The sequence below is a fragment of the Scyliorhinus canicula genome, chromosome 11 (genome assembly GCF_902713615.1).
Source record: "Scyliorhinus canicula chromosome 11, sScyCan1.1, whole genome shotgun sequence".
Taxonomy (NCBI): Eukaryota; Metazoa; Chordata; class Chondrichthyes; order Carcharhiniformes; family Scyliorhinidae; genus Scyliorhinus; species Scyliorhinus canicula.
Genome location: NC_052156.1, coordinates 110,010,464 through 110,023,628, shown reverse-complemented (window position 1 = coordinate 110,023,628; position 13,165 = coordinate 110,010,464). Strand labels below are relative to the sequence as shown.

Here is a 13,165-nt window from a genome sequence, read left to right as displayed (position 1 = left end):
CAGAGGGGAATAAATGCAGATAATGGGGGTTGGCAGGATAAGTGCGCATCTCTACAGTTACTGGGGTGTGTTCCTAGGGAAGGAAGGAGATCGTAACGCCAACCTGGACTGGACGAATGGTGTTTGCTGAGGTTGGGGGGTTAGGATGCCGGTATGGAGATAAACATTGACACCAGGAGGGCCGATGGTTATGAGGGGGGGGGGGGGGGATGCTTGTGAGGGGCGAGGGTGAAAGGTATTGGACTGCACCTCAAAAGTGACTCGCACCCTGGCTGCTCATATCTATCCACTGTCTCCTGGTGGAGATGTCAAGATGCTGGATGGGACTTGGGTCGACTGATGGACAGAGTGAAGGTAATCTCAGCTGGACAATTGAAGCATGTAGTTCTACTGAAGCAAAGGCTTGGATGCTGACGAGGGTGTGAATGGCAAAGGTGCCGCATGTGCGGAAGGCTTCTTGCACATGGCTGGCAAGGGTCTTGGCAAAGATCGATGCCTCACTGTTCAGGGGACATAGACTCAGTCTAGGTTGTTCTCTGAGAATATATGACTTTTGATGGGTGCCTACAAAGTCTTCAGGACCTGGAGGGCTCTGGCTTATTTGGGTCTCCTGCTCTGGTGTAGTTTCACCCTCTGTGGTCACAGAGACCGAAGCTGAAGGAGGTCATGGACAAAGGGGAAACCAAAGGGCCGCACACCCTCAGAGCGCTGAGTGGAGATCCCAGGGGTGTCTGCCTGCTGCTCATCTTCCTTTTGGGTGCTTGAGGATCCATTGCTGACTACTTGAGAAGAAGGGACACCTAGATTGAAGTCAAGGTGAACTGTCCTCTTGTATTGCCACTGTGATACCTCACCCCTAGATACGGTAATGGGGTGCAGGTCTGCACACAGCTTGGTCAAAAAGTGGCTGTATGCTGGCCAAGGGTCTCCATGGCATCTGCCACCCTCCCCATGGAGACCTCAATGCGTGCACATGTCAGTACCACCTTGTCACTCAGCAGGTAGACAGACAACTCATTATTATGTGTCATTCTATTGAGGGTGTCTGAAGCCTCTGCCTGATGCTCCCCCGCCTCTTGCTGCATCTCAAGCATCTTTCCTAGGAATACTCCCAGAGGCTCGTCATCTAACTCAGAATTTGCAGGAGCCTCTTTCCCAGCAGTTCTCTGAGTGTCCATGAGTTTGGCTGTCCTTGGCTCCTCCTGCTGCACATAGGTGGCCGTGCGGTGACCACCAGAATATGAGACCCTGTCTAAACTAGTTCTCATGCCCATTGAGTAATGAATCTCTGGGCTGGTGCAGGGCGCAGGGGACTGAGCTGGCAGCTCTACAAGTGCAACCTTGTTGTTGCCCTCATTATCCTTGCTCCTCTGCGAGCTGGAGCTGATGGTGGTGTCGGGCTCGGGGTCCAGCCTCACCCTCTTCTTGCTGGCACCTGCAATTGTGAGGAGAGAGTGAGTGATAAACGAACTGCCTCCAACATGACACCATGCCTGACTTTTAGGTTTCTGGGTAGAGACATTAAGCATTGCTCCTTACTGGATGGGGGCCGGAACCAACTCATCATCTCCCCATGCCCGGTCCCACTCCTCCCCTGCCAGCTTGGTAGCCCTCTCCTTTTATGGTGTGAGCTGCCTGAGTTGAGCCAAGCCCCCTCCCATCCTATCTCTCTCTTGCGTGCTGTGCACTAATTTATCCTGCGCAAAGAGTTTGCACATTCTCCTGTGTCTGTGTGGCTTTCCTCCGGGTGCTCGGGTTTATTCCCACATTCCAAAGATGTGCAGGTTAGGTGGACTGGCCATGCTAAATTGCCCCTTAGTGTCAAAAGGTTAGGTGGGGTTACAGGGTTGCGGGGGAATGGGCCTAGGTAGGGTGGTCTTTCAGAGGGCCTGTGCTTTTTTGATGGGCCGAATGGCCTCCTTCTGCACTGCAGGCATTTGAGATGCTGGTGGCGTATACATGCTGCCAGATCCACTGGCATACTGTATATCATGTAAAAGACACAGCTAGTCCACCAGGGTTCTTTGGCAACACCCACCAGAGCGATAAGCTCATGCAGGTGGAAGGGTAAGGCATAGGTGGCGTAGAATCACCTCTTCCTTTGCAACCACAACATGAGTTATCTGTGTGGCAGGGTTAATGAAGTGCAACTGCCTCTCTATCTGCAGACTACCTGGAATGCAGCATGGCTCTGAGGCATCAATGCATCATGTTGAGAAGCCCTTTATGCATGGGCAATACAGGTGGTGCCCTGGCCACTGAGGTCCATATTCTAGTTCCCACCCTGTGAGCTGAGTTTGAGCAGTAAAGAATTCACTTACCCTGGCAACACTGATGTGGCCATTCATCCTTTACTCCCACTCCAGGGCTGTCTTCTGGTGTCTGATGTTCACACTCATCATCCTGGCCACAGTGTGGGATAAAGCTGTAGCTGTTCAGGCACCTTTTAAATATGGCACCCAGATATGCCAGTGGGGCATGTGACCTCTTGCCCGCTCCCCTTCTAAGAAGGTCAGAATACTATGACTGCATAATTAATGAGCCCATGCGATTTAGCGTGATTTCCCACTGGGCTCCATGGAGGGGCATACTGCCTCTTCCTACTCCCACCATGGGACTTAGGTGCAGAGTCTAAAATCCCAGCCCTGAAAGCCAGGGTACCATTTTTTACCAAGGTGGGAAACTGGTTGAATGGAGGTCAACAGAAAGGAGAGTTGGTGTGTTCTATTTCAGGGCCGGCACAGACAAGACGGGCCGAAGGTTCCTTTCTGTGTTGTAAAATCCTATTATCTATAATAGGTTCCACCCAGGCAGGTGATCCACTGCCAGGTTATTGACAGAGAGGTAGATTCTGATTTTATGTGATGGTGTAAAATGGATGACAATAAGTTGGCAGCCTGCTTTATGTCTCTCATCACTTTTACTTCCATTGAAGACAATAGGAGAGATGCAAGCCAGGTTACTGACCCATATTTTACACTATCTACCTTGAAATTAAAATTAAAATTCCCGTCCCCCTGCCTCCCTCCCTGTTTTTGACTATTGTATCTCATATTTAAAACAGAACTAAGTTCTGCTAAAGCTAGAAATACATTCGCAGAGGTACAATTTGGGAAGCACTGATACCTTTCTTCGGGTGTAAACTCTGGCAAATGTAGCATTGGCAAAGCTATTTAGGCCCTTGTATATATTAATGAAGGGCTAAGGCCCATTTCATGGCTGTGCTGGGAGATTTGCTGGACTTGCCCCACTCAGGAGTTTTCAATGGCCATTAACAAAAGGTAATTTTTTATTTTTAAGTATATCTTTTTACGCATTCATGCTGGCCAGGGGGAGGGGACATTCTCTCCTGACTACAAAGACCTCCCTCCCCCCACTCATATTGCTAGTTCTAACCCCTCCCTCAAAGGACTTAGCTTCAGGCCACCGTCTGCAAGGCAAATGGCCAAACACTCATCTTTTGTAAGCTGCCTGTGGAGGCACAATAGGCTTGGATAGATTGGTCAAATGATGGTAAAAAGGATTGTGGACCAATCACCGTCCAGCCTTTGGCCTTCCTGTTGGAATGTGCGCTAACAACAGGTCGTAACTAATTTCCTCCACCACCATCCTAGTGCTACAGTATATTGCTACTGTTATTTCAGTCAGAAAACTTTAATAAAGAGCGACAGAAACAAATGAAGGGGCAATAACAACGGGTTACGTTTGTATGATGACTTTATTGTGAAATGTCCTGAGCGCTACAAAGGACTGCAATCAGGCAAAATTTTACACTGAGTCAAAAAAGCAAATGATAGGACAGGTGATCAAAAGCTGCGTGTGCCAACTTTGTTGCATTCCTCGATGGGCTGAATGGCCTACTGCTGGTCCCAAGTTCCAAAGCTTTAAGGATTTCAAACTTGCTAAAACTGCTTTGCCTTGTGCCAGAAATGAAAAGGACATTTAACTGAGTTGTCTATGGTAATTAAGCAGCAATTTAATAGAGATTGTGATTTACTGAACTCGGGGTTGAGACTAGGTGTTGGATACATCAATAGAATAGAAGTTAGATGCAAAGTGGATGGAGAAAGGTTTTCCATTGACAAGATCTTTGTTTTTTCCTCTTTTCTTTCATGGGAGGTGGGCATTGCTGGCTGGGCGAGCATTTGTCACCCACTCCAATTGTCTTTGAGCCGAGTGGCTTGTTGGCCGTTTCAGAGGGCAGTTAAGAGTCAACCACAGTTCTGGAGTCTGGAGTCACATGTCAGCCAGAAAGGATATAGATGGCAGACTTCCTTCCCTAAAGAACATTAGTGAACTAGATGGTGTTTTAATTCAATGGAAGGTGGTTTCATGGTCACTATAAGAGGAGCATAATATTTTAATTAATTGAATTCAAATGCCACCAGTTGCCACTTGATTTGAACCGCTGGCTACAGCTCTGGAGTACTAATCCAATGACGTTACCACTATGCCACGATCGCCTCTCTTGCTGTAAATTCTACTTTCAAATAGTGCGTGAAGCACAACAGTTTGTAAAACTGATGTATTCTTGGAAGTCAGTTTAAGTCTCTCAAACTTTGGTCTAGATTTGAGGTGGCGAAGGACTTTTGGATTCATTCCACTGTGTTCTACCAGATCTCTTCCTGATTTAAGCAAGGGTCAGAATTCTCCGGCAGTTCACTGGCAGTGGGGTTCTCTAGTCCCGTCGACAGCTCATCCCCGCCCGTGGGTTTCCTGGTGGCATGCGGTGGTTTCAATGGGAAATCCCATTAAAAAGCGAAAGGAATAGAGAATCCTGCCGCCAGCAATTGGCGCGCTGCCTCCCGCTGCCGGGAAACCGGGAGACCAGAAACTCCCGAGTATGGACAGCATGTGCAGCACAGTGGGCAGCACGGTAGCACTAGTGGGCAGCACGGTAGGACAAGTGATTAGCACTGTGGCTTCACAGCACCAGGGTCCCAGCTTCGATTCCCTGCTGGGTCACTGTCTGTGCAGGGTCTGCACGTTCTCCCCGTGTGTGTGTGTGTTTGCTCCGGGTGCTCCAGTTTCCTCCAACAGTCCAAAGATGTGCAGGTTAGGTGGATTGGCCATGATAAACTGCCCTTAGTGACCAAAAAACGTTAGGAGGGGTTATTGAGTTACGGGGATAGGGTGGAAGTGAGGGCTTAAGTGGGTCGGTGTAGACTCGATGGGCCAAATGGCCTCCTTCTGCACATATGTTCTATGGAGTTCTTTAGGGAAAGTGATCTAGGATTCAGGTCACTTGATACACACTGCTCCCTATCTGGGACTCTTGAGTTACACTGTTCCTGAGCATGATAGAGGTGACACGCTTGAGATGAGATTTCGAGTCCAGTCTTTCCATTATGATGCTTGAGATGAATATTCTTGTCGCTATTCCTACCAGAGGATCTGCTGTCATGGTGAGTCACACTCGTCTGTCTCACGCCATCCTCACTAATCCACTGTAGCTCATCTGCAACTGCATCATCCCAACCACACTTTGTCCTCCAGAAGAGATTTCTGTAGCTTTTCCGCTCTGAACAAATGGCTGAAATATTGTCCTTTTTTCTGGAGTTCTTTTCACTCTTGCTATTTCAAGCACCTCTTCCTTTGTGTTATGGTCTGCATGCAGATTTTTAACATATGCCTGCGTCCACATTTCAGAGGGAATGTTAAAGGTCCCATAAGAGTGTCTGAAGAAGAGCAGGGAGTTCTTCAAAAGTAATTCCTCAAATTCCCAAGCTAACATTCCTTCCAAAAAGAGAATTACCCACTTTGTTTTTAAAACTTTGCTTGATGTCTTAGCATTTCAAAGTAGTTCACTGTATGTGAACCAGTTTGAGCCATTTCTGAGATGCGAAAGCCATTATGCAATTAGGAGCATAAACATTGCCAGATGGGAAATGTCCAAGGTTCATCGAGTTTCCCTTCCACCTGGTGGGCACATTCATTATGAAGCTGGAAGTGCGAGAATTTTTCCTTGATGTCATGATGCTCCTATTATTTTCCCCCCAAGTACATCCTCCCCGAACAGGCTCCGGAATGTGGCGACTAGGGGCTTTTCACAGTAACTTCATTGAAGTCTACTCGTGACAATAAGCGATTTTCATTTTTCATTATCATTTCATTTCAGATTAACTGAGTAGTTATACAGGGACGGTGGCATGGTGACACAGTGAGCACTGCTGTCTCATGCTGTCGAGGACTCGCGTTTGATCCCAGTCCACAGTCACTATCCATGTGGAGTTTGCACATTCTCCTCGTGTCTGCGTGGGTCTCATTGCCACAACCCAAAGGATGTGCAGGGTAGGTGGATTGGCCATGCTAAATTGCCCCTTAATTGGGAAAAAAAGAATTGGGTACTCTAAATTTTTAAAAAGTAATACTACCGGGCAGCATTGATAGAGGTATTCAAAATCAGGAGGGGTTGGGGTAGAGTCGACAGGGAGAAACTGTTATGACTCGTGAAAGGATTGAGAACAAGAGTGCACAGATTTAAAGCAATTAAAATAAGCAAAAGCGACATGAGGAAAAATCTTTTCACACAGCGCGTGGGTCTGGAATGCACTGTCTAAGAGTGTGGTGGAGGTGGGTTCTATTGAGGTATTCAAAGGGGATATCTGTTATCTGAAAAGGAAGAATGTTCAGGGTTATGGGAAGAATGGGACTAAGTGTGATGATATGATTTGCATACCTGTCTGCCATTGGGGCAGAACACCGGCTTACCATTGGCCCTGGTCGGTCATGTGCCTCTCGACCGATTGGCCGAGAGGCTGAGTTAACCACGCCTCCATTACCGAGGCATAAATAGACAAACGCCCGGCGATCGTCCATTCCATTGTAGACGATCGCAGAGCTGTGTTCTAGTTTATTAAAGCCTGACTTTTGTAAAGCACTCGCCTCTCATACAATTGATGGCCCATCACTAAGTCCATTGATCATTCTGAGACACGGTGTAGACACGATAGGCCAAGTGGCCTCCTTCTGTATTGTAACAATTCTGTGATTCTGAGGACAGAGGCAAAACCAATTCTCCACAGGGCGGCATGGTGGCACAGTTGTTAGCACTGCTGCCTTACAGCAGCAGGGACCCAGGTTCAATTCCGGCCTTGGCTGACTGTGTGGAGTTTCCACTTTCTCACCGTGTCTGCATGGGTTTCCGCCGGGGGTGCTGGTTACCTCCCACAGTCCAGAGATGTGCAGGTTAGGTGGGGTTATGTGGATGGGGTGGAGGAGTGGGCCTAGATAGGGTGCTCTGACAGAGGGTCAGTGGAGATTCGATGAAGATAGCCTCCTTCTACACTGTCAGGATTCTATGGTTCTATAACAGGCCACAAATCTAGTGACCACTTTGTGAATGCTCTCTTCAATGGAGCATGGCACAGGCAGCCTGAAAAGCTGGAGGAGGTGAAAAGGACAAGCAAGCACAAGTAAAATCAGAGTCCTTAACCTTTTCATGAGTACAAAAACCTTTGCAACGGTTGGCAGCAGACAAACTTAGTTTATCTCCCTTGTTAAAATGTGACATGGGACATAACAGGAGAAGTCAGTTGTTGGGAGCCAAGTCCAGAATAATGTTATTGATTTGGATGTTCAGGCGTAGATGAGTGGAAAGATCTTGCTTCATCCAGCGGTCGCTGTAACCTCCTCCAGATTTACAAGCCTCCCAGGCTCTCGGCCTTCCTCTAATTCTAGCTGCTTCAGTATCCTTAATTTCCTTACCAGCACCACTTGCTGTCATGCTTTCAACTGTCAGGACCCTAGACCCTGAAATTTGCTTCTTAATCCTCTCCGACTCTCTGTTTTTCTATAGTTTTCAAAAAGCTACCTCTTTGACCAAACCTTTAATCATCTACCCATACGCCGTCTCATGTGGCACAGTGATTTTTTTTATAACAATTGGGAAACATTTATGTATTAACTATGTAACAGATATATGTTAAAGGTGCCATCTAAAAGACAGTTACTCTTCTTACACTGGTGAAGATTTATAGGTAAAATTGAAGATTAGGTTTCAGTTTACCTCACTGGTGCCAAGATGATCTTGTTTAGAAGATTACGGTGGAGATTTTTGGCCGCTGTTAGGCCCATCCATTCCACGGTTAGAGATGTAATGAGGCACAGTATGATGCCAATACTGCACAGGATGCTGTACCACATTTTGAAGTAGGTTTGATCAATCTAAGGGGAAAAGGTTTGTGGATTATAAAGTCAGTAAAGTGCAGGATAGTTTTGACCTTTCAGTAATTCATCCTGATCAGTGAGTCTGACAATCTGATCATCTAGCGGTAGAATTAAGTTCTGCATTATCAGATCACATCATCAGGATCTAAAACCTCGGCGGCAGACATCTCCGTTCCTGAGACTAAGTGTTGACACCGGGGCAGGATGTGCGGACTACCACGACAGCAAAACTGGCGCCGCACCGGGACTGATTCAGCAACCGTTGAGAGGCTAGCACCGGCGCCATGTGGAACACAATCGATTTGTGATTATTTTATATTTAAGGCCCCTAGTTTTGGATTCTGCCACAAGTATACCATATATAGTAACACAAACATCTGAAAATTATCTGGACACTACTGCTTTCTCAGAGGTCGACAGGAAATAAACTGTCTAATTATTCTGGACATACAGAAAGGGCCTGGAAAAGCCCAGTTGGTCCATCAATCCTGTCCATCTGCATGGTGATGCAATCTCCACATTCATCATCAGGCCCATCCCACATTCCCTTGGGAGAGACAAATAGCTAAACAGGAAATCTCATGCCAAATCAGGGAAAACAAAATGCTGAAAAACTGCCCCCCCCCCTCTAAAGGTTAACGTGTGGGTTCAGTCGGCAGTGAGGAAGGCTAATGCAATATTGGCATTCATGTCGAGACGGCTAGAATATAAGAGCAGGGATGCAGCACATCTGAGCTGCATTAGGCTCTGGTCAGACCCCATTGGAGTATTGTGAGCAGTTTTGGGCCCCGTATTTAAGGAAAGATGTGCTGGCCAGAGAAAAGGTCCAGAGGAGGTTCACAAGAATGATCCCTGGAATGAAGAGCTTGTCGTATGAGGAACGGTTGAGTACTCTGGGTCTGTACTCATTTGAGTTTAGAAGAATGAGGGGGGGGCACTTATTGAAACTTACAGGATACTGCAAGGCCTGGATAGAGTGGACGTGGAGAGTATGTTTCCACTAGTAGGAAAAACTAGAGCCAGAGGACATTATCTCAAACTAAAGGAACGATCCTTTAAAACAGAGATGAGGAGGAGTTTCTTCAGCCACAGGGTGGTGAAATCTGTGAAACTCTTTGCCGCAGAAGGCTGTGGAGGCCAAGTCACTGAGTGTCTTTAAGACAGGGATAGATAGGCTCTTGATTAATAAGGGGATCAGGGGTTATGGGCAAAAGGCAGGAGAATGGGGATGAGAGAAATATCAGCCATGATTGAATGGAGGAGCAGACTCGATGGGCCGAGTGGCCTAATTCTGCTCCTATGTCTTATGCTTTTATACAGGCTGCACTTTGAGACAATTAATGGGCAAATTTCTAGTATGTTCCAGTTGATTCATTTTACCTTTCCAATACAAATGTTGTGAAACCCTGAAGGGTTAGAACAGATGCAAGCTCATGTCAAATGACACATGCTGTTTGCACTCTTTCTGGAAGCCAACAACCTCGGGTGGAAGTCCTTCTTGGGAAGGTAGTACACCCTGGAAGTCTCACATTGCCCACCATCTGTACACCCTGCCAAAAATTCAGTTCAGTGGAAATAAATATCTGGCAGGACACATAACTTGCGGCTTATGGATCACCCATTGGGCAGAACCTCCCCCATGATGAATTTCCACCCTATCATCATTGTTATGCATTCCAGTTGAAGATTTAGACATGTGCGGGGAGGACATTGGGTGGTTGTGTGGACATTTGCAGAGGTAATTGAATTTAAAGAATTGAGAGCCATTAAAGGCATCAACATGGAAGCAGGGAATCATTCTGGGAATAATTCATAAAAGACTTAGAAGATATTTCAAGGCATTAGTCGATTTTTCAGTTGACTCTGCCTGCATATTAGGTGACGTAGCTTGAGGTGGGTGCAGGCCAGGTGGCACTTTTGCCAAACCAGGTGACCATCTTCGTAGGTCAGCATTGCAGCATGTCAGAAAGGAGATTGAGGCAAGGAGCCGCAGATTGATACAGTTGCTGGCTGTGCCAGCTTTATGGTTATATGAGCTTCAAATAAATGTCCTTGTAGCAGATGGTTTGATAGCTCAAGAAATTTTTCAGCATCCCTCCTAACTCTAGGAAGACAATTCCTCATGGCCATTGTACAAATGTGTCACTATTTTGTTTCTACACGCCTTTCATGATCCTAGATAGACCCAAAATGCTTTACAGCTAATGAAGAAGCTCCGAAGTATAACCACTGTTGTAATGCAAGACGTACAGCGGCCAAATTGTGCACAGCATCCCAGAAGCAGCACCATGATAATGATCAGATAATCTGTTTTGTTTATATTGATTGAGGAATTTATTTTTAATTACCTCACCACATCTGGGCTTTGCTGGCTAGGTCAGCATTTCTTGCCCATCCCTAATTGCCCTTGAGAAGATGGTGGTGAACTGCTTTCTTGAACTACTGCTGTCCAAGTGGTGTAGGTAGACCTATATTGCTGTTAGGAAAGGAGTTTCAGAGTTTTGACCCAGCGACAATGAAGGAACAGTGATATAGTTCCAAGTCGGGATGCTGTGTGGCTTGGAGTGGACCTTGTAGGTGGAGGTGTTTCCATCTATTTGCTGCTCTTGTCCTTCTAGGTTGTAGAGTTTGGAGGTTTGGAAGCTTCTGTCGAAGAAGCCTTGGTGAGTTGCTGCAGTGCATCTTGTAGATGGTGCACACTGCTGCTACTGTGCTGCAGTGGTGAGGCAGTGTGTACTGAAGGCAGTCGATGGGGTGCCTAGGTAGTCTTGATTTGAGGGGAAAGTAGGCAACATCCATGTATAAAATAAACAATAAGTCTGGAACTTCTTCCCTCAACCGGCAGACATGGTGGCACATTGGTTAGCACTCCTGCCTCACAGAACAAGGGACCTGGGTTCGATTCTGACCTCGGGTGACTGTCTGTGAGGAGCTTGCACTTTCTCCCCATGTCTGCGCGGGTTTTCTCTGGGTGCTCCGGTTTCCTCCCACAGTCCAGAAATGTGCAGGTTAGGTGGATTGGCCATGTTAAAGTGCCCCTTAAGATGTAGTTGCAGAAATAGGGTGTGGGATTGGGAAAGGGTGGTCTTTGGAAGAGTCGGTGCAGACCCAAAGAGCCGAAAGACCTCCTTTTCTACTGTAGGGATTCTATGAAACCCCCTGTAACTTAATATCATCACTCTCCTTCTCAATGGGTTCTTGACCAAGTCACACTTCAATCGTTCCTAATTGCCCCTTACCCAACTCATGTGCCAATCTATCTTTTGCCTGTGCGCAATCTATTGAGCTGCTTTTCGATATGAAAGACACTGAGCTAATTCTGATATTGTCGCTGAGGCGCATAGTTAGTGTTGCGAATCGCTCAGCCAAGAATAGTCCAAAGATGTGCGGGTTAGGTGGATTGGCCATGCTAAAATTGCCCGTAGTGTCCTAAAAAGTAAGGTTAAGGGGGGGTTGTTGGGTTACGGGTATAGGGTAGATACGTGGGTTTGAGTAGGGTGATCATTGCTCGGCACAACATCGAGGGCCGAAGGGCCTGTTCTGTGCTGTACTGTTCTATGTTCTATGTTCTAAAAACTATGTGGTTTTCATTTTGTGCGCTGTTTACAACAAGAAGCCACTCTACCTGTATTACACCAGGTTCGCAAGCTGAAAAACGAATGGGATTTACGGACCACCCCGCTCAGCAGGGGAGGTGGCCTGCCAGCAGGATTACCAATCACGCCGTTGTCAAGAGGATTTCACGTTTACAACACATCTCGCCGCCGGAGAACCTGTGCACTGGCATTGGGCTGGTATTTCACGCCAGCATGAACAGCCGGTAAATCCTGCCCAGAATTCCAGGTATTCAGTGAGGTTCCTACCTTGTGAATCACTGTGCCAGTTTTGTTCGCTTCGTTTGAGCTTGTCCACTCTGCAAGCCAATAGTCAATGGCCACCATGACGGAATGTTTTAGCAACTTGGAGAAAATCAGTAAAAAGAGCAGAAAGAACCCTCCGGAGGTCAGATATCTCCAGAAAGCTCGCCAGGGCATTTTTGTCCGAAGCCTCATCACTGTCGACATGTTATCTTCATCATCGTCCTCTTCATCCTCCTCTGCAGTCAGGGAGATAAAAGACAGAAGAAAGTCATTTAATTTGGCTGAAATTATACCAATATCTTCAGTTTCCCACTGTATGCTTCTTTGAAGTTATAATTACATAGCAATGAATGAGCATTCTGGAAATGTTAATCATTGCAAACAGATAACGCAATAATTTGATAACATGTTATATGTTACCTTCACAACAGTGGAGGATTAGAAGGAGAATTTCACTTTCACATCCCTTATTTATTTATTTCTTGCTGGGGGGTTTTCCCATCCTGCCGAAGTCAATGGGACTTTGAACGGCTCGCTGTAATTTCGGCCCTGCCTACTACCGCGATGGGACCATACATTCCACCAAAACATTTTGGATTGATGACTTTGGTCAGAATTGAAAGAAGCTTTTCCATAGAATTCCTGCAGTGCAAAAGGAAGCTATTCAGCCCATCGAGCCTGCACCGATCCTCTGAAAGAGCACCCTACCTAGGCCCATTCCCCCGACCTATCCTCATAACCCCACCCAACCCGCACATCCCTGGACACCAAAGGGCAATTTTAGCGTGGCCAATTCACCCAATATGCACTACTTTGGAATGTGTTGGGTAACCGGAGCACTTTTAGGAAACCCACACAGACACTGGTAGGAAGTACAAACTCCAAACAGGCAGTCACCAAAGCCAGAATCGAACCCGGGTGCCTGGCGCTGTGAGGCAGCAGTGCTAACAACTGTGCCATTATTTCGCCCACGGAATCATAACGTTTTTACAGGACAGAAAGAAGCCCTCTGACTCATTGTATTCTCGTCAGCCATCAAGCACCTATCCACCCGAATCCCATTTTTCAGCACTTGACCCGTAGCCTTGTGTGCTGTAGAGTTTTGAGGGCTCATCTAAATACCTCTTAAATATTAT

At 46.7% G+C, this 13,165-nt stretch overlaps 1 protein-coding gene across 1 annotated transcript in view; it reads right to left on the bottom strand.

The window, feature by feature from the left end:
- Positions 1-13,165, bottom strand: part of LOC119973277 (ATP-binding cassette sub-family C member 9-like) — a 235,589-nt gene that overhangs the window by 76,509 nt on the left and 145,915 nt on the right. Inside the window, exons 26-27 of the mRNA XM_038811061.1 lie at positions 12,033-12,265; positions 8,009-8,166 (exon numbers count right to left, since the gene is read on the bottom strand). Coding sequence (XP_038666989.1) covers positions 8,009-8,166; positions 12,033-12,265 — 391 coding nt within the window. The remainder of the gene's footprint in view (positions 1-8,008; positions 8,167-12,032; positions 12,266-13,165) is intronic.